Source organism: Trachemys scripta, chromosome 18 (assembly GCF_013100865.1).
Source record: "Trachemys scripta elegans isolate TJP31775 chromosome 18, CAS_Tse_1.0, whole genome shotgun sequence".
Lineage (NCBI taxonomy): Eukaryota > Metazoa > Chordata > Testudines > Emydidae > Trachemys > Trachemys scripta.
The window spans coordinates 8,454,805-8,475,654 of record NC_048315.1 but is presented as its reverse complement, the minus strand read 5'-3'; the positions used below and the strand labels follow the sequence as shown (position 1 = coordinate 8,475,654).

General features: G+C 37.7%; 2 protein-coding genes across 20 annotated transcripts in view; one reads left to right on the top strand and one right to left on the bottom strand.

Moving 5' to 3' along the window:
• MSI2 (musashi RNA binding protein 2) overlaps window positions 1-17,426 on the top strand; it is a 388,856-nt gene extending 371,430 nt beyond the window's left edge. For 7 of the 12 annotated variants that reach the window (XM_034752631.1, XM_034752630.1, XM_034752635.1 and 4 more), the window contains 3 exons: window positions 7,013-7,221; window positions 8,972-9,049; window positions 12,734-17,426. In XM_034752631.1, coding sequence (XP_034608522.1) covers window positions 7,013-7,221; window positions 8,972-9,013 — 251 coding nt within the window. In that variant the 3' untranslated portion in view covers window positions 9,014-9,049; window positions 12,734-17,426. The remainder of the gene's footprint in view (window positions 1-7,012; window positions 7,222-8,971; window positions 9,050-12,733) is intronic. The other 5 variants (XM_034752638.1, XM_034752632.1, XM_034752637.1 and 2 more) reach the window with 2 other exon arrangements.
• CCDC182 (coiled-coil domain containing 182) overlaps window positions 1,479-20,850 on the bottom strand; it is a 129,969-nt gene continuing 110,597 nt past the window's right edge. For 6 of the 8 annotated variants that reach the window (XR_004643430.1, XR_004643426.1, XR_004643424.1 and 3 more), the window contains 5 exons: window positions 19,183-19,241; window positions 17,532-17,609; window positions 8,286-10,840; window positions 6,307-6,354; window positions 1,479-3,411 (listed from right to left, as the gene is read on the bottom strand). Coding sequence is in view for 1 of the 8 variants with exons in the window: in XM_034752642.1 (XP_034608533.1) it covers window positions 10,628-10,840; window positions 17,532-17,609; window positions 19,183-19,241 (350 nt within the window). In the remaining 7 variants the exon portion in view is untranslated. The remainder of the gene's footprint in view (window positions 3,412-6,306; window positions 6,355-8,285; window positions 10,841-17,531; window positions 17,610-19,182; window positions 19,242-20,850) is intronic. The other 2 variants (XR_004643429.1, XM_034752642.1) reach the window with 2 other exon arrangements.

Below are 20,850 nucleotides of genomic sequence, written 5' to 3'. Positions count from 1 at the left end.
TTCAATAAAACTAGAGATTACATTTTCTCTTACCAATAGGTTCTTCCCATCCCCTTCTCAGTCATCAACCCCTATGATCTCAATTTAAAAGCAGCCCCCAAATAGTCATCAATCACTTTTTGTTCAAGCTTTTCCATTTGTTTGTTTGTTTGTTTCAAAAATATTGTTTTACCTTTACCTCATAAAAGTTCATGACCACAAAATTGAACTGGCTTATTCCAGGGCTTCCTGGTACAATAGAGACCTACAGATTCTATTTAATACCCAGTCATATTTCAGCAACATCCAGCCCCTTCCTTATAATTGCACTGTGATAGAAAAAGTCAACAAATGCAAATAATAAATACCAAAAGTCACAATTAAAAAGGAAAACTACGAGAGGAAGGATGGCTTTGTGATTAAGGCACTTGGTATGAGACCCGGGATCAATTCCCAGCTCTGCCACAGACTCCCTATATGAATTTGGACAAGTCACTTAATCTTTCTATGCCTCAGTTCCCAATCTGTAAAATGGGGATAATAATTCCTATTGCCTATCCAATCGAGTTAGACTGTAATCTCTCCCTGTGTCTATAGAGTGCATAGCACAATGGACCCTGATTCTTGGTTGGAATCTCTGGGGGCTGGTGTAATGCAAATCATCATTAAAAATAGTGTCCCTATCCAGGTTGCCCAGCTCCTGACATGAGAACTCATATGTTATCATCATTTTAATTTTTGCATCCTTTTTCCTTTCTCCTTTTACATCACGGGAGCTTTGCCACCTTTCTGCGGTGCTGTCACTGCTGGGTGTTACTCATTTGGCTTCAACTCATATTGGGACTTCGATGGCTTGCTGAGGCTGCAAGAGGTCAAACCCAATATTCTTCTCAATCTGGTCCCCACTATACATTCTCCATCCCTCTTAGCTCCCTTGTGATACTCATGCCCTGACCCTCCTGCTCCACTGACAGAGAAGCACTGCTTTCCCTTTGCCGATAGTGTGTGGTGGTAGAATTGCCCAAATCATCCTGACCTCTGTTTTGCAGTAGCTTTTATTGCTCCCTAAACTCCAGTCCACCCAAATGGCACTGCTGTGGCAAAGACTCCCACTCCAAGTTGCTCACTGCAGGACAGTGAGTACTGAAAGTGCTGAAGAGGGAGCATAGCCCGTTCGCACCCATCCTGTTGACCAACTAAGAAGCAGAGCTGACAGGTTTCTGGAGGAAGTCAGGAGAAGGGCAGCTGCTGTGTAGGACCTCATGGGTGGGTGTGTGGACGGGAGGAGGGAAAGGCAGGGGGAAAGGATATTGTCAAGTTAGTCTTTCCTTTTGCACTGGGCCTAGATTGAAAATAGCCACCTTCAGCATGCGCCTCTTAAAGACAGGAGGTAAAAAATATTTGTCCCGGCCCCCTATAGGCTGCACAGTGAATTGGTGCCTAATTCAGCCAACAGGCAAAACTTCAAGTACAAGTGAAAATTTACTAGACACAGTGAATGATCAGAGCACTGTAATAAGACACACAACTAAGTCAAAACACATATTGAACAAAAAATGTATGCATCCCATTCTCTGCCACATCTGATGGATCCTGCCCCTTGATTATAATTGCTCTAGGCACTGGACCATCTCACCCTCAGGGAAAGATGCCACTGGAAAGGAGTGGTGGGGTCTGAGGAAATCTAGAAGATCCTCAGTTTTATGCTGAGGACCCCTGGGTTGTGGGTGAGATCGAAATCACAGATGCATACAATCTTTCCCACATCTTTCTTGACACTACTCTGGTACAGTATCTGCTAGTAAAGACTGGGACCACAAATTCTGCATATGAGAAACTCGAAGGTTTGAGTTATTAGGCTGAAGTTCTTCTGCTGTGAAATGTTCTGTGCAGGATGGTTTCATGTGCAATTGGTTAGTAAATTGAACCCAAACCTTTTAAGGCATGTGGAAAATGTGGGGCCTGATCAACAAGACTTCACAAGTACAATAAAATCCCTAGCAGTGGAGGAAGTTAACTGTACCTGCCCATGTTTAATGCTGAATCATCAGACAGTGATTTTATGCTGAGCTAAGTAGAGACTTGCATCAGCTGGTTGGTGCCTTGGGTGGAAGGGGAGAATGGATAACACTTAATTCTTGATCTCCTTGGACTGACAGCCAAAAATGATATTGGAAAACAATAATCCCCTACCTTTAAGTCAGCAAAACTCCCTGGGGAGAGATGGGGAGAGATTAGACTAGCTTCTAGAAATCTGTTTGGTGGCTTTTAGTTTTCTCTCTTCCTTACAGGAAATCACTAAAGCAAGTGTTTTCTTGTCATCTACTTATGATTTTTGCAGTTGCAAATTGAATGATTTTACCCTGGATGCTGATGTGTCTTCCTATATTATTGGTTGTGGTGTTATAGCCACTTATTGCTAAACCATTTGTGCTACTATTAGCAGCATATTGGCATCAGTCAGCAGCTCCTGTAAGCGTGGGAAATCTTCCTTTGAGATCTTTTGAGTACCCATTTTATCTCCCATGTGGTAAATACCTAGGGGATACTCGCATTCCATCCCCTCTTCTCCTTGTGTATGTAGTAGAATCCTCGTCTAGTAAACTAGTGTTATTTTTAGTTATGTTTGCACAGAAAAACTTCATTCTCAATATCAGGGTTACATTTTGCACAGGGCAGTGCCCTGAAATGGGGTTTTCATTCATGACTATAAAGAGAGCTGCTGTCTTGTGGAATTCACTACAAATGGCATGCCACTGTACGTTACGATGATTATTTTATTTTAACAAGGGGAATTTGTTTCCATCTAACTCACATTCCAGAGCTCCCTCAGTTTGATCCCAGGGAGAATCAATGAGTGTCCTTAGCTCTATTCCACTTCCAGTTTACCACAATGGGTACCAAAAGACAATCTCAATAAAATCCATCAGTGTTAGGGGGTCATCTATGGAGAAGTCTCTGCTTGAGGTGGCTTGCCATTTTTACTGTCCTAAAAGATCTGTCCCATATCCTCAGCTGTGTAAATCGATATTGCTCCACCGAAAGGAACGGAGCATTTCTGATTTACACTAGCTGAGGATCTAGCCCATATTGCTGCTCCTGTTAGACGTGAGGTGGTATTTTATGAGGCTCATACAGTTGCTTCTTCAGTAATCACTGGATATACGCTGTAAACATCGGTATCCAGATCTGCCAGCTCCGCCTCCCCAATACTTCATCCTTTCAAATACATTTTAAGTAAGTAAAAATATTTGAAGCTTTGAAATGTTTCTCTCCTCCTCTCCTCCACGCACGCAGCACAGCATTAGTTGGATATGTGATTTCTTCTTGTGGGGGTCTCTAATCTGCACATGTAGAAAGCTGGATGCTCCGATCTGGTCATTTCCATCTCTAGCTTCTCTCATCTTATGGATGTAGAGTAGAACAGCCATGCTAGAATAGAGCACAACTCTTTAGAAACTGGTCGTTGTTTTAAACAGTGTAATTTTATCATTGTATCGTGAAATTAATATTGAAAACAGAGGGACCTGTTCAGCCCAGGTGTCACCTCCGTTGACTTCAGTGAGTTACACCAGGGAGAAATTTGGCCTATTTTGTGAATATTTTTTGGGTTTTGTTTGTTTTTAATTAAACCCTTGGCATATTTCTATGTATAATCTGCCCTGTGTTCTCTGGGGAGTGCCACTGCTTCTTGACATTGTTATGACTTTGGGTTTTCCCAGCAAATCATGTTCTGAAATGGAGTCTTCAAAATTACCTTTATTTAGAAGATCTGGCCAATGCAGTAACACACCATCACACAGAGGGTATCTATTATCCACATCGTTAAGACACATTACAGTCAAAACCTGCACCGCTAGTCAGACTGGTGTCTTTCATAATAATAGACACTTTTTTGTAAACGCTTCCCTGCCCTACACACATGCATATGTTTCAATATGAGAATTAAAAGCAAGTGACAGAAATGACAGTACAATTGTTTGTGTCATTGACGCCATTGCTAGGATGGAACAAGACTGAGAACTCTCTTAAAACTCAGCAGTGTTATTTTTTTAAGGTTCGCCACAAGCCATCTCTTGTGACCTTTGGCTGATGGTTGGACTGTTTGGGGTTATTTGTTTATCTACCCTGAACACAGTTAATTTTTTTCCTTCTGGCATGGTTTGTTTCTAAGGAATGTGTGTCCTTATGTCGTCCTCAGTAAAGGCCGTCTGCATTCTTTGCAAATCAGCATGAAGGAAATTTAAAATGGTTTCTTTCCCTCCCGTGGGCCTGTTAGAGGCCCATGGATTTGCTCAACTGGGCAAACCAGGTTTTCTGTGTGACTTGGCAGTAAAACCTGTATCCATTTAATTGAACCAGAAAAAAGAGTGTGCTAGAGCAAGATAATAAAGGGCTTTTGAATATCTCAGCTGGATATTTTTCTTCCTGAGTGAGAAGGCCAAATGTTATCTTGACATTTAATCTTTAATATTAAAAAATGGTGCTTTGTTTGCCAGCGTGTTCCAAAATAATCTGTTTACTCTCTTCTTGCCTTATTTCTTTTAACTTGCTGAATTAGATGACCTACTTACTTCCTCCTGTTACCAGTTACAAAGAGCCACATTGCACAATTTATTTTGTAAACTGGACTTTCCGACCACTGCAAAGCCATTGGTTGCCATTTTACGTTTGCTGGTTAATTGATCTAGTTGAGGAGTATTTAACTCTAGCTCAGTGAAAGATTGCTCAATTCTGAGCCAGTGGCATAATGGGAAATCCTGAATGATCATGTCTCAATGGACTTAAGACTCCCACAGTGTGTGATGTTGAAGGCTATGGTGGCTGTACCAAATTTGCATATAAATTGTTGTAATTTTTAACAAGGAGATGATCCAAAGCCCATTTTGTTCATTTTGTCCAAAGCCCATTCTTAGAGTAGGGCTATAATCTTTTCTGGGTGTCTCTTGACAAAGAAATAGGACTTGCTCACTCTTCGATTTCATCGGCAATAAAAACCTGCAATTGATCAGCTCAGTTCTTACCTGCAGATTACAAGGAGAGGGCGTCTACAAGCTGCCACACTTCACTCATCCCCTGTTTAACTCCTAACTTCCCCTCCTACCTGAAGAGAGGTTCCAAAGAGGATGGAGCTCGGCTGGTCTCAGTGGTGGCAGATGACAGAACAAGGAGTAATGGTCTCAAGTTGCAGTGGGGGAGGTTTAGATTGGATATTAGGAAACACTATTTCACTAGGAGGGTGGTGAAGCACTGGAATGGGTTACCTAGGGAGGTGGTGGAATCTCCATCCTTAGAGGTTTTTAAGGCCTGGCTTGACAAAGCCCTGGCTGGAATGATTTAGTTGGTGTTGGTCCTGCTTTGAGCAGGGGGTTGGACTAGATGACCTCCGGAGGTCTCTTCCAACTCTAATCACCTATGATTCTATGATTGTCTGCAGGAGACTCGGCAAAAAGAGAGAGGCCAAAACCCTGTAGCTGTACAGCCTTGAACTTTGGGGAAATACAAAACTTTGCAGCTCAGGCCTGTTTCTAATAGCTACTTTATACTAATAATTCAGAGATAAAGAAAGGTTGGGTATGACTGTGCAGTATTAAATTTCACTTTTAGTCTGTCTCGCTATACCTAGGTGGAACAGCCTGGGCAGTTAGATTTGAGAAGGATGGGTCTCTTCAGGGCATGGCGTGGATTCCATCTGCTAGATTTAGGGGGGTTTAAAAAGGTGTTTAAATACCCGCCTCTTCGGAGTTGATGACTAAAACTCAAACCTCGCTAACTGTTACAAATAGAATGATAACTAAGGTTTATTTAATTGAGGTCTTCCCAGACTACATATCTTTTTGATTTATTTGTCTTTTCACTGTGCTTATTTATTTGCCAGCATCTTGTTCAGTCTAGTCTAATTAAATGAGGGAAATTGAAACCAACTGAGCAGTTTAAAATATGTGTGTGTGTATATACACTAACTTTATCTGGCTCGCAAGGGATGCTGTGAGAGAATAGGTGAGCTTAATGGTGCATACAGGCATGTCTCTCTGCACTTCTGTAAGGACCTTGGAAGTAACATAGGTTTATCTTGCAGCAAGCTATTTCCATTTGAGTCTTCCTAGCCTGCTAACATTTCTCTTTGCAGTCAAGTCTTTTACTCATAAATTTTACATTCCAGAGTGATTGTGAGAAATGCCCAAATCTGATCATCTAACATGCTTAAAGATCCAAATTTATCTGTTAGCATCTTTTTCTGACTTAAAAAAAATTTTTTACTTCCCCTTAAGGAGGTGAGTGTCATAGATCCTATGGAATTCTTTTTTGGTTTTGATCTTCACTTACTTATTTTGTGCAGTTTTGGAGACAGAGGGAGGTCTTCGCTCTCCAAATCTAAGGAACAAAAAAAAAATCTCCTTCATAACAATTAAAAAAAAAAGTTACTCCAAAATGTTCCATTCCATACCATTTTTTTTTAAAAAAAACAAACCTTTTAGATGTTGAAATCTTTATATAGCTTACAGATAAAAGGGCGGGGGGGAGGGAGAGGTTTGGTAAAGTATTGAATGGATCCAAAAATGATTTTACTAGATGTGATTTGCTTTATTTGCTGTCAACATTTTAATATCAATATTAACACAATGTGTAGTCTAAAACTAGTTCCTTTGTAGTTTGCATGGGATGTGAATGCTGTCTCGACGTGCCCAGATCTAGAAAACTTGTTACTACTGCATGAGCATCAAATCAGATGTTGAAAAATATCTATATAGTTTGTGATAATTTGGTGAAAATGAGCACCTACGGTCTCTGGTTGCAGTAGTGTGTTGAATGATTGTTTTTTTTATATATATATATCTATCTATATATATTTGGAGCTCCAAGCTTCTTAGTAGTATGGGCTGACTATTATTCAGTACTTGCTCTCCTATCGCATGGCCTTGGTTAAGTGTTAGAAGTTGGGCCTAGGCTGTTCATTCTAGTGTTTGGCTTTGTAATAACTGTGCATGCTCAGCTTCTGGCCTCATACCCAGCTTTATTCTCTGCACACCAGTCTTGAATAGCTACAGTGCTCAACCGAATTTTGGCGCACCCGCTTCCCCGGCAGGCTCCAATCCAGCCCGGCCAGGAGGATTTCCAGGGGCTAACAGCCCAGGGCCAGTCGCAGACCTCTACGGTACAGCCAGTCAGGACTCCGGTGTTGGTAATTACATAAGTGCTGCCAGTCCTCAGCCAGGCTCTGGCTTTGGCCACGGAATCGCTGTAAGTAACCATTTCTTTCCCTTCTCCACGGGGGTGATTTGAATTTAGTTCAGGAACCGTTTTGTAGAGGGGTTTGGGGTTTTTTTTAATTAAAAATGAGTTGTGTGGTGCACTGCTCACGTAGCCTTTTACCATTTTGTGATACTATTCTGTCTAACTTGCTCAGTTTACTAATAGACTTGTTTCAAAATGGCACACTCCACTGGCACTTGAATTATAAGCGGAATTGAAAATGCTTGTATGACCCCCCTACTCCTCCATTATATTACTTTAAACTGTAATATTTTAAAAAATGCTTAAAGTTTCTGTTCATTTTAAATTTAAGTCTCGCTATTTCTGTAGAACAAATATTTTAGGCTGAGGCACCGAACGGCGTATAATGCCCCAATTCTTTATCTCTATCGAAGAGAAAGTGGTCCTTTGCTTTAGCATCTCCAGTTCTGCAAACATACATGTCCTTAATTTAAAACCGATGAATAGTCTTACTCATGTCAATAGGACTATTTACATGCTTAAAGTTAAGTACATGCACAAGTGTTTGCAGAATCGGAGCCTTAGTATGGAATTGAAGAAGAAAAGTGAGCCTGAGATAATGTGTGCTCAACATGTTGATAACTAGTTTATTGCTAACATTTCTTGAAATTGGAAGGTCACAAGTAAGTCCCTGCTATTTTTTTTTCTCAAGTCAATGGGAAATATTTTCATGGTTCTATCATCTAACTAATATAGGCAATGGAAATTTACTTAACAAACTTGCATGCTGTTTTTCAGATTGTATTGTTTTACCTCTGTGCGTTAGCATGAATGTGTTTGAATCTGTTTAGTGGCTGTCAGTCTTTGAAATGGGAAATCAGCTACCCGAAAAAAAAATGTTAAGCAAACAATGAGATTTTTTTCATTGTGTGTTTTCCATCTGAGATGTATAGAGCAGTTTCAAAAGATTACTCAAAACCAAATAAGAGAGTAATGTTAATATTTTAGCCAAATTGGTTGGGGGAAAAAATGTAGTGCAGACAAAGCTCCTGAAATTAACTAATGTGGTTTTCATTATATTTTTTAAATACCTTTTTGCGCCTTCTAGTTTTGCCCTAATGTTCTGAATTCTTGTTCGATTCCATTCCCATCGTAAGGTCACTTAAGTAACTTGACAATCTCATTGGATCAGTGGTGCTCTGAAATGTGGATTATGATTATTCTGCCAAAAGCTACATCAATTTAAACTGCCATCTATCACCACTTACAACACCCCTCATTTCCACTTTTCGCCTAAAGAAAAAGACCTGTTTGTTCTTGAAAACTTGTGCACTTTGACTTTTGCAACGTCCTGATTGTCTAATAATAATAATACATTTGGCATCTTGTTTTGTCTGTACTATCATTTTTTAAGGAAGTATTTTCTCTCTGACGTGCAGATTGGCAGCCTCCTAATTCCTCCTCTCCCCCCATAACCTTATCGAGAACATGGGGGTCTTTTTTATTCTTTATTTTTTTTAACATTGTCCATTTACTAATCCTAATGTTTAAAAAACCGAAAATTTAGAGGGGTGGGGGGTGAGAAGATTAGTGTCTTGGAAAGATAAGATTAGAATTCAACACATCAAGTCAGTGGTGACCAGAGAACAGCTTTCTTAAACACATATTCATGCTGGCAACACAGTCTTTCAAGTCCTTTGATAATTACTTGCCAAAAAAATAATAATCTGTTCCCATGTATAGAACACTGATGACCTTAATAATTGTACAATTTTAGGGACCTTTGATTGCAACGGCTTTTACAAATGGATACCATTGAAACGTTACACATGGTTGGTTGCCATCTCACTTTGAGGTATTACAATATATACCATTTGTATTTTATGCTAAGCTACTATGTCCCCTATATATTTTAAATTAAGAAAACACCTTTTGATCTTCACTTTCTTTTTTCCTTGGCCTTTAATCATTCCTTTTTGCAAATGTTTATTTTAAAAATCAATCTTGTGGGTTGGAAACTGGAAGAGAATCAGGAGCTAGAACCCAACAAAGTTAGTGTTTTCACATTTATTAAGCTTATAGCAGTTGCTGGCATTCTTTAAAACCCAAAGGAATAAATGATGATTCCAGAAGTCTTTGGGGAAACAAATGAAAAAGTGTCAGTAGGCAGCATTGCTGTGAGGATTACGGATTTGCTATGAATGCAGTTTTCTAAAAATAAGTGAGCACCGTTGCTTTATTGCAAAGAAAACCATAATTCATAATTAAGTACTGTACCAAATATTACAGCTATGAGATAACATTGTTACTAGTAACCATAGAGCAATTATCTAGATTAAAAAATTAAACCTAAGCAAATTAAATTAAAGACATTACCTTAGTATTTGGATCACTGCCAGTTTCCTACCCTTTTAACTGAGCTTGAGTTAATTACATGTTTAAAAAAAAATTGTTTGGCCTTTTGGCATATTCATTTTTGCAAATGAATATTCTTATACCTCTAATAGTGTAAATTAAAAAGTCAGTCAATACAAAATAAAAGTTATGCCTATTAAACCATGTGTTTACCTTTGTAGTTTACATTTTTCTATACGGATACAAAATACATTTAAATGTCAAATTTTATTTCTATTGATTCTTAGCTAGGAATAAATCTGATCAGTCACATTTTAAATTTCAAATAAATCTATGGAATTAAAATCATAATTACAGAGGGGAGGGGGATTGTTACAATACATGTGGAGGGTACTTAAATGTGTATGTGTATCTACCAATATATGCAAAAAAAAAAAACCTACCTAGAAAAACAGCCTCCCCCCCCACACACACATACACACCCCTTATCCATCAAGCCATGATCACCCCACAAAACGCCCATTGATGCTGGGCTGCATGATTTTTGTATCTAATAGAGATAGTACATTGATCAGTTTATAACTATTACTATGTTATGATCTCCTTTAATGTATGACAAGAAATGGTCATGTGTATCTCCTGCATAAATGTGTATTTTAAATTTTTAAGAATGTTTATATATATAAAAATATAATTTTTATGGGGAGAGTAAAATATACAAGCACTCATTTTTAATCCTAGTTATTTCTGGTAACATTATAGAGTGTGTATACACACAGACACACACGGTAATTGGCTTATATTTTAATAATAATACTATTTAATTTAATAATATTTTCACGATTGTTGTGTCCATATCCTTCATAAAGACAAGCCATGGAGTTCAAAGCATGTTGGGGATTTTTAAAGAAATAGTAATTTGAACTAATAATGCCGCAAGACAGGAAATGTTAACAAAATTAATATATTGCTATCATCTTAAACCTACCACAGCACATCAACTGTAACCATTATTTACTGGCCAGTGTTACAAGTGCAATCATTAATGACTTAAAAACAGAAATAGCTGTTAACACTGCTAATTACTAATTAAAATCGATTGGGGGGGGATTGTCCGTATTATTAATTTCTCAAGGACTATTGAGTTTGAAATTTGTAATTGTGACAGTGCCTTCCAAAATATACTTCCACTTATCTCACTATGGTTTCCTCTTCCATCTGTGGGCAGGCTCCACTGCTCCAGCTTACAAGGGGCTGCTAGTATAGTGGTTCTCCACATGCTGAGGCCTTTCTGTAAAGCAAAAATCGCATCTTGATACTGAAAATGGGATGTGATAGTATTTGAACTGGGTCTTTAAAAATTACATTACTTAAAATGAATTGCAGTGAATTTCCTGTCAAAGTTCAGCCCTTCTGCATACTCTGTGTGTGCAAGCTTTCAGGTCTGCCAGTATATCCCTCATCTCCCTCCTGCTGGAATACAACTCAGGATACACCTGCACGGCGCCACAGGTGTGATTTGCAGCTCGTGCAGACGTTTCTGTGCTAGCTGTGCTCTAGCTAGCTCACTAAAGTGAGGACACTGCAGCACAAGCCCGCCTGTGTACGTACTCACTTGCGCAGCCCATGCTGAAACCCACTTGCTTGTTTGTAGCAAGCTCGCTAGAGCAGTGGTTCTCAGACTGGGATTAGGCAGAGATCTTCCAGGTGGTACATCAGCTCATCTAGGTATTTGCCTAGTTTTACAACAGGCTACATAAAAAGCTCTAACAAAGTCAATACAACTAAAATTTCATACAGACAATGACTTGTTTATGCTGCTCTACATACTATACACTGAAATGTAAGTACAATATTTATATTCCAATAGATTTATAATATATGGTATAAATGAGAAAGTAAGCAACATTTCAGTAATTGTGTGCTGTGTGACACTTTTATGTCTGATTTTGTAAGCATGTAGTTTTTAAGTGGGGTGAAACTTGGAGTACACAAGACAAATCAGACTCCTGAAAGGGGTCCTGTCATCTGGAAAGGTTGAGAGGCGCTGCGCTAGAGTACATCTACACGAGATGCAAATCACACCCCTGCCTGCCTGCACTGTAGATAGACCCTCAACTGCAGGAGTGGTTTTTTATTTTTGTCATAATTAAAATCATTTCTGTAGTGAAGTTTAAATAATAATTACCCCCCTCTGTCCCAATCCTGGAAAAATTGACCTAGAAGAGTAGTCCTGTTGCACTCAGTTGGATTACTGACATACGAAACTGTCTGTCTGCAGGATCGGTGAGTTAGGTGTTACACATCCACTTATAAAAGTGATCATTCGGTTGAAATGTACCCATTTAAAAGTTATCATCTAGAAAGTACTTGAACAGTTTTAGAAATATGCATGTTATAAAGCTAGGTAAACTCTGTGACTGGTGCATAAGGAGATTTTCCAGTACTTCTGATGAATCTAGTAATATTTTATTGTTCCCAAATATTAGTGAACAAAAACCAAACAAACAAAAACCACCCTGTAAAAGTACAAAAGGAGCTTGTCAAAGGAGCACTGAATTTGAAACTGAGGTATTTACTTTACCTTTGTAAATGTATTTGAAAGAGAAGATCGATAGCTTAAATTCTGCTCTGCTATACTTTTCATTCCAGAGTAACCCCATAAACTTCAATGATGTCACTCTGGATTGACACCATGTGATTTAGAACAGATTATGGCCCAAAACACAGGTGTCAAATGTTTAAGTACGCTTCTCATTTTGATATTAAAAATTTTGCACAGTTCCCATGCATTGGCCCTTTGCCATGCCGACATCACCTGCTATTTACATAAACTGAATAGGTCATGTTTAGACTAGCTCTGTTCACTTTTTGTATTTAAGTGATGTTACCTATTACACATATTAATAGTGGGTTTGATACTGAAAAGCACTGAGCTCCCAGTGACTTCAACAAGAGCTACTGGTCCTCAGCACATCCCTGGGTCAGGTCTCTTGTATGTCAAGGTTATACTGCGTGGCATTAATTGCACAAAATAACATACAAAGACCTGCCCAGGAATTCCACTGAGCTATTTACAAATATAGGTACAGAATAATCCCCGTGAGGAACTCCATTAGATTTGGGAACTTCTGTTACTCTCAAAAAAATTGGTTATGTTATATGTTCTTTTTATCCTTTATAGAGAATATCTGGATGTCCAGGCAAGACAGGGCGAAGTTTCTGAATGGTCCCATGTTCAGGTGATATCATCAGACTTTGAGCACTACATCATCACCAATAACATAAATAAACTGGAGGTGGCACTCTATGGACTTAGGTTGTTTAAAATCTCTCTCATCATCTCATGAATCTGCTGTACTATAAAAACAGCTTTTAAAATATGTATATATAATCCATTTCTCTTTTGTTTTATTTTCTTGATGGGTTCCCCCCCCTCTTAAATCTATTTGAATCACATTTTTTCAAAGCATTTGACATACTCTCGTAGTCGTGTAGTTCTAATTTGTGTATCTAGTAAAAGCCTAACCATAGTGTAACTGTTTATATTAAGGGGTTTTCTTTTCTTTTTTCCTTCCTTTTTACTTTTGTTTTATGTAGTTGTTGCTTAAAGGATGCTGAGATGATAACATGAGTCTCAGTCTTTTGGTACCAATTCTGAAACTGTAAAAACTTTTCAGGTGGAATTTTAGCACACACTGAATTAGAAGTAGAGCAAGAGCAGCGGGTGAGCTGAAGTCAAGTTTCTAGTTTGCGTTGTATGGGAGCTGAGAGGGTAGCTGAATAGCAGGATCTCTAGCCGTTCTTTTGATTTGTGACGTCTTTGTTAACCTAATTATATCTATTTTCGGCAATAAGGTAAGGACTGCAAAATTTTTTGTGTCCTTCTTTTTCTATAAGTGCTTTTTTTGGTTGAAAGAGGTGATATAAGGTTTTTTGAAATTGTGAATTCTGAAAAAAAAAACTGTAAATACAATTCCATTAACTACATATAAACTATTAAGAAAGAGAAATACAAAATATTTTTGTGATGGAGTCAGTCTAAGGCAGTTTCTCTACTAAATGGAAGAAAAAAAGTTTTAAACGTTTAGATCAACTGCCAGAGCTGGCCCATAAGAGTTAGATTAACACTGTTTAGCTTGCTCTGTAGGTGTGTTAGACCTTATAACTGTACTAGCGTCATACCAGCATATAACTAGTCATATGTGCACAGCTTAAAAGGTAACAGTTTAGTTATATTTTTTAATTTAAGAACGGCTTTTTCCCAAGACTGAAAAAGAAGCTACAATTTTAATATTTAAAGTATTTAAAGTTTGAAGCACACCTTTATTAGTCATTATTTTAAATTAGATCAACTTGCTGTCCAGTCATTTCAGCTGCTCTGCATGTCCTATAAAGCTCTGACAGAGAAGAGATTCCTCTTCAGTGTCGAACATGCCATAGGAGGAGCAGTGTTAAAGCTTGCATTATACCTTTTATCCATTATTTTCTATATTAACAAATTAGGAAAGCAACCTTTTTATTGTTTGTTTGTTTGGAATACCTCAGTGCTACAAGTATCACCCTAGAAGCGACAGAAGATTTTAATTTATTGTAGATGTAAACAGAATTAAAAAATATAAAAAAGTATAAAACATCATTGCACTGTGACTGGTAGGGGGAAAAACTGACAGTTTCCTATTTGCACATGTTTAATATTTGGCTGTTATATATATGGTCCTCTGTTGGGGGAGGAAACTTATGAAGGATATTTTTTAATTTAATTTTTTTAATATTGGTAAATAGGCCTGCAACAGCAAAATAGAAGTACAACATGGTAGGTGGCATTAAGAACATACTGTAGTATGGATATATTTCTTCTTTTTTTAACGTAATATTGACAAGTTTTATTAATATTTTTTTAAATTGTTACGTTTATAAATTTGGTACTTTAGGTACAGCCAGTATAAGACACTGAATGCGACATTTGTTAAAAAGAGCTGCTGCACTCCTATTTTTGTAAATTTTACTAACAAGTAGACTAATGTAGACATTCAATAGACCAGGTAGAGCAAGGCATCATAATGCTATCTGAATGGGAAAAAAAACCTTGTTTTTCTTGTTTTTTAAAAATGAAATCATGCTTTTTTTGTGTAATAATTTAGGTTGGGTTTTTTTGGTTTTTTTGTTTTCTTATTTCAGAACAACCAGGTTTAAGCAAAATGCTGGACGCTTTTTAAATATTGAGACTTGATCAAGTAATAAAATAACAGTTCTTTAAAAAATAAAAATAATAAAAAAAACAAACCAAATTCCCTGAGATCCAATGTATAAGTCAGGGAATTTTTTATTAATATTTTGTCAATGTTGATGACGTACTGTACTACCATTTGTTTTTCCTCTCCATTCCCTATCACCTCATAGAATATTCTTTGTTGATCATTGTTGTATGTTAATAGTGTATAAAATGGCTATCTTGTAAGAGTGCTGTCCTGATGCTAGTGTAGTGAATTTTCCCCCTCCTCTTTCTCTCTTCCTCTTCTAGTACATATTGGTAGGTGTATTGTAATTAAGGTTAAAAATTTAGATGTAGTTATTCAGATTTAGGACCAGTAAGGATAGAACTTTCTCTTATTTAAGACAAAAATGCTAATAATTTTGGGCAGTTTCTTCCTTTTTTCCCCGTCTTTTTATTTTATTTTTTGCTGATCTGATGTGGTTTCAACTAACCAAAGGTCTCACAATGTTAAAAATGCTGGCAAACTCCTAAAGCATTTTGTAGATCCCCACCCTTGACTTTAAAAAGGGGGTGTGCCATACTACCTTAAATGCTAATGCTAGATATGCAAAACTGGATTTTTTTAATTTATTTTTTAAAAGAGGGAGGCATGGTATATTAAAATGATTTTACTAAGAGAAAAAAAATATTTTTTTAAGAATGCTCAGAAGAAATTGATAATCTGTGTGAATATGTTTTAGATGTTTATATACCTTTTGAAAAGTCCCAGTGGCCCATAGCACAAATATTGTGGAACCTGATATGTTTTTGATGTGGCTACCTAGACTAAGGTTCACTTTAGTCCCCCACTCATTTAGAAGTCCATTTCGAAGGATTTTCTTTGTAAATTATTTTAGCACAAAGGTTCAGCTACATCTTTATTTTAGTCAAGCACAGTGGCGAATGCACTGATACAACTGATCTTGCCCATTTAGAACTGTTACCCTGGGAGTTATCAGAGAGAGACTCCTGCCTGGTTGTGCAAATGGGCAACAAAAAATAGCTCCTACTCCCCCATGAAGTCCACTATTAACATAGAGACGGGTTTTCCTGTCCCTGTCCAGATTGGGATACGCCCTACCCATTTCTGGTAGACCTGCAGTATGATACAAAGTGCTGATACGGTGGGACAACTTTTGTTACTAAACACAATGTAAATTTTGGAGAGATTGCAGTATCGAGGGTAACTACCCTCCTCCCCCCACCCCAAAAAATAATATTCATTTGTGATTGACTTGATTAAAATGAAGACTAATCTATTTGTCCTTTTTGTTTTCTATACTTCATAATGTTCATTTTAATTTGAATTTGTAGCTTGGACTTTAAGGTAGCATGGCTCTGTTGCTGTAATTTTTTTCTTCATTGTACAGCAGTATACAGCTGGTGAATGTTACACATCTTGCTAGATTAGTTTAAATCATTGGGTAATTATGGGTAATAATGACCTGAAAGGTGTTCGGATTTTTTTCTTCCCCCTGCTATAAAACCTGTAATGCTATTTTGATCTTTAGTGTGAATGAGGGCTAGTGACTTCAGCCACAAAAACCATCCTGTTTCATTCTGCCATTCACTCAATCTATAATAAAGCAATATTGTTTATTACATTTTTATTGACGGTCAGCCATGGTTATATATGATATTGCATATGAAATTGTTTACAAAAAAACACTAACTCATAGTTATCTTTTATGCTGTGGAAATGTCTCCTGGGTGGAACTTTTATGGATGATTTTTTTTTCCTGAGTGTTTTTTAAAAGCAAAACAGATGAGACAGGAAAATGAAAGTTAGTGTAAGTTTGGGAGACGGTGCATTGAAGACACACGGGCAGATTCTGGGGTCTGCATACATACACTGTAGAGTTTCATAAGTACAGAATCTAATTCAAACCCATTTTTGTGTGTGAACACTACATGAGGAGATTCTGTAAGCTAAGCAATACTTTAATACTGTAATAAAATTTACCAAAAACAAGTAGTTAAGAAAGTCAATCTAAGTGATCTGTTCACAAGTTTCCAAACAATCAGAATGTATTGTCTTGACAGAATTTCATTTCAGTGTAAAAATCAAAGCTAAAAAACTTTGACAAGAAGCAGGAGTCACCCATGTTATAAAACTGTATTCTGTACATACTCTGACACCACGTGTGGGATCTCTGTGTGTCATTTTGACTGTAGTGGATAGCAAATATAATTCATTATATGTTGTACGAGTTCTGAATTCCATCAGTAATAGAATGCAAGTCTAAGCATTTCAGGTGGTCATAAATGTACCTAAACAAACTATGGCACAGTGGCAGGCCTAGCCCTTCCTTTTATACTTTAGTATGAACTGATGAGAACTTTGGTAGTGACTTTTTTTTTTAAACTATATATACACACACATATACATATATCTGTATCTATATATCAAGCATCTTTCAGGTCTCTGTGTATGGCTTTCTAAAGCCCTGTTGTAAAATACTATGTGGATGGGGGTCTCTCACATCACAGATGTGGAAAGTATAATTTTATATTTGTATTTTCAAATAAATAAGTTTGTGAAAGGTTTCCATCCTCTACTGTGGTCCAGAAATCAATGTGTTTGTCTGACAAAAAAATAAAATAAACTGTTTTGAACAGAGTTGTGGAGTCCCCTTCATTATGAGTGAGTGTGAAATGTATTGGTGTATACCATAGGGTCAGCATTTGTTATCATCTTTTCCCCTTCTGCTGCTGCTGCTCTGACCTTACTATGTTCATACTCTTCATACACATTAGAAGCAGGTGGGCAGTTGCTGATTGTATGTTTTTCTGCTGTGCTTAGCTGGAACAATGAGCACAAAAATCTAGTTATCACCAAGAAAACAACCTTCATGCCATGTAAGTTCATGTATCCTCCCGAGCAGATGTGGGAAATGCAGAGCACTTTCTCTATTACATTAGAAAATGATGATACACGGTCTTTTGTGTGACACAGTCTTAATCAAGGGGGAAGTTATAGTAATTACATAGGGGTATTTCTAATGCTCCTGCCTCCAGTGTGGTAGTGTGTATCTATTTCAAACTGCAGCAGGTTGAGGTAGAGTTGAATTATACATAACAATATACACAAATACCCATCTAGATTTTTTTCCTTGAGCTGGTGTGGTTTCAACAAACCATCTAGAGATACAGATATACCTCTGTCTAGCTCTATGGAAAGAGAAAGATGTCTTTTTCGCTATCTATGGGTTCAGACAGCTCACTACAGCTAGAATTATGTGAAGATAACTCTAGAGCAGTGGCTCTCACAGATAGAGAAGGATCTCTATAGATGTATATAGATTGCAATGGATTCTGTAGATGGGGTGGATGGCTATAGATAGAGAAAAGCTCTACTGCTTAGAGGGCCATCTCTACGCCTAATGATAAATCTCTAGCTAGAAAAGACTTTCTGTAGAGCTAGATCTCTAGGTATAGAAATAGATCTAGATGGGGAGAATGAGCGCTCTCACACACTACGTATAGACATTGATATTTGCCATTGGAAGCCAGATTTCCCCATACAGTTGGTATGTACAGGAAGCACCATTACTTAAAATGGACATTTTTCTGCCTGTAGTAGTTACATGTTTGATTGCACTATGGTCAGACTAGGAAAGCCATAAGCATCCACTTTTAAAATTATTCCGATTGTATTACATTTTTCTGGTTGAACATACAGACTCAATGCTCCTAGCTCTGTGAAATTCAAGCTCTGGGGGATTACTTTGCCCACCTCTAACCTGCTTTTTTTTTAAAATAGGTATCTGCATCTCCTCAGGGAGACTTCATATTTTAAAATATCTGTTATCCTCACTCACTCTCGTGCTTTAGTAGGAATTGTGTTTGACTAATTGGAAAGGACACAGTTTAACTGATTTGTGTACAAAATCTGTTTTCCCCAGGCTTTTATCTGACTCTGTAACAGAAGTTTAGTGTCTGTTGGATATAGGCAGGAGCATTCTTACAATTTCTTTCCTCCAAAGGTGAATCTGCTATAATAATACTTTATGCAAGGATTGCAAAGTGTTTTATGGAGCTGGATATTAACAACTGAGAAAGAAATGCAGCTGTTAAATTTCTTGGTCACAGCAAAAGAGAGTGGCAACTGGCTAAGAGACTAACCCAGTTCTCATTCCTCCACGCTTGTGCTTTAACCACACTACCTCCTTTCCTATCCTTTCTCCTCGCTAACCTTTGCTTTTTATATCTATTTGTTAGTTTATGGCTTATTTTAAAGTCATTTTGGTGTGTAGAGGTGTCTTAAGTGCTCTGAAAGCAAGGCCTGAAAAAAATTCATCTGCCTGGGGGAGGGAGTAATGCGAGTGTATGCATGCATGCACCGGTAGAAAATAGGAATTGATAAATTGACATACCGTATCCAACGACTCATCCAGTCTCCTGTCTCCAACAAGGGCCAGTGCCTGAAAGCCTGCTGTGGGAAGTGATGAAATACAAGTGGGAGAGCTTGATGAGGGTCAGACAAACAGAGATGCACACACTACCTAAAGAGCAAGTCTAGGCTGAGACGTTGGAGGAGAGGAATATCTAAAAGTATAGATGTAGCAGAATTAGAAGACACATACAACATTCTTCGCTAGAATGTGTGATGCCCAGAAAAGTGAAGGAAGCATAACAAAGGCAAGTTACAGTTTTAAAACATATTAGATCATTAAATGCACTACCCAGTAAATAGTTGTGCCTTTAAATTGCAACAGCTGTGACAGCACAGGCTCATTCTCTACCGGAGGGACTCTTGTACACTGTAAGAGCAAATGATTGTGTAACAGACACCTAGCAATGTAGCCTTTACTGGCCTACCCAAGACACTGCACTGCTAATTGAGATCTGATTAAGGCATAGCCTGCGATGTGCCAGCCAATGGCAGTAGGCTGGTCTCAGTGCCTGAGGCCTGCAGCACGATTGGTGTCAAGGCTGTGGAAGCAGACATGGTAAATCTGCAGCTAAGTGGTCAATATAACCCTTCAGCCCTACTCTACACTAGAAAAATTACTTGTTGCTGATAAGTGACAGCCCCGATTCAGTTGAATGCTGCTTTAAAGCAGACCAGAATAAAAAGGGTTCTGCACTGTTTCAGAAAACCATGGCAGACTTGCTCTAAGCAGGTTTTAACCAGCATTTTCTGAACTGGTTTTGTCCTGCTCTCTATCACAGAGAAACAGTTAATCTGAACCCATGGCTGACACTGCTCATCAGTAACATCTCATTTTTATAATGTAAATGAGCCGCAGAGACTAGAATGGGAATTTCAAGGCACACAATGCTATGTATTCTGTGCTGGAGCTAAAGAAAAAGAAAGTAATAAACCCTCAATGTCCAATTTAATTTAGCAGAATAATTCCACTGAATTTCTCCACTAACAGCATACACTGATGTTGAGTCTCTAAAAAGTGAACATGAGTGCAACTGGTGATGTCTAGAGTCAAGCCAGAAGATGAATGGTGCTCCTAAAACAAGTATTAACAAGAGGTGCCACCAGGATCAATAGGAAGAACAATAAAGAACACTGGTAGAAAGTGACAAAAGAAAATTGCAGTGTCTTTCAGACTTTACAATACAATGAAGAAAACAAGGTGCTATAATATTCTAGATCAGAAATACACAAAAGAATTGATTTTTAAACAAAGCCCTCTAAATAGATAATAACCACGTAATGCATTGTATGACCTCTTCATGAAGATACCTGCACTTTTTTGGCACTTTACAAACTATGAGCTATAGTCAAACCTCTTTAAAAGTGCACCAGATTAACTAAATCAATTTAAAATTGATCTAGGCTCGTGGGTCTCAAACTTTTCACAGACCACTTGAAATTTGCTGAGGGTCTCGGCAGACCACTTAATGATCTTTCCAAATGTTGTTTGTACCATTAGCTAACTATTGTAAAGCACTTTGGATAAAAGCGCTATATTAAAAAAAAAAAAAACTTAATCACCTTTTTTGTTCTACAAATAAAAGCACACAACTCATATTTTAATATCAGTCATCTTACCTTTCTAATGTGATGGATGTGTCCCCTCTCC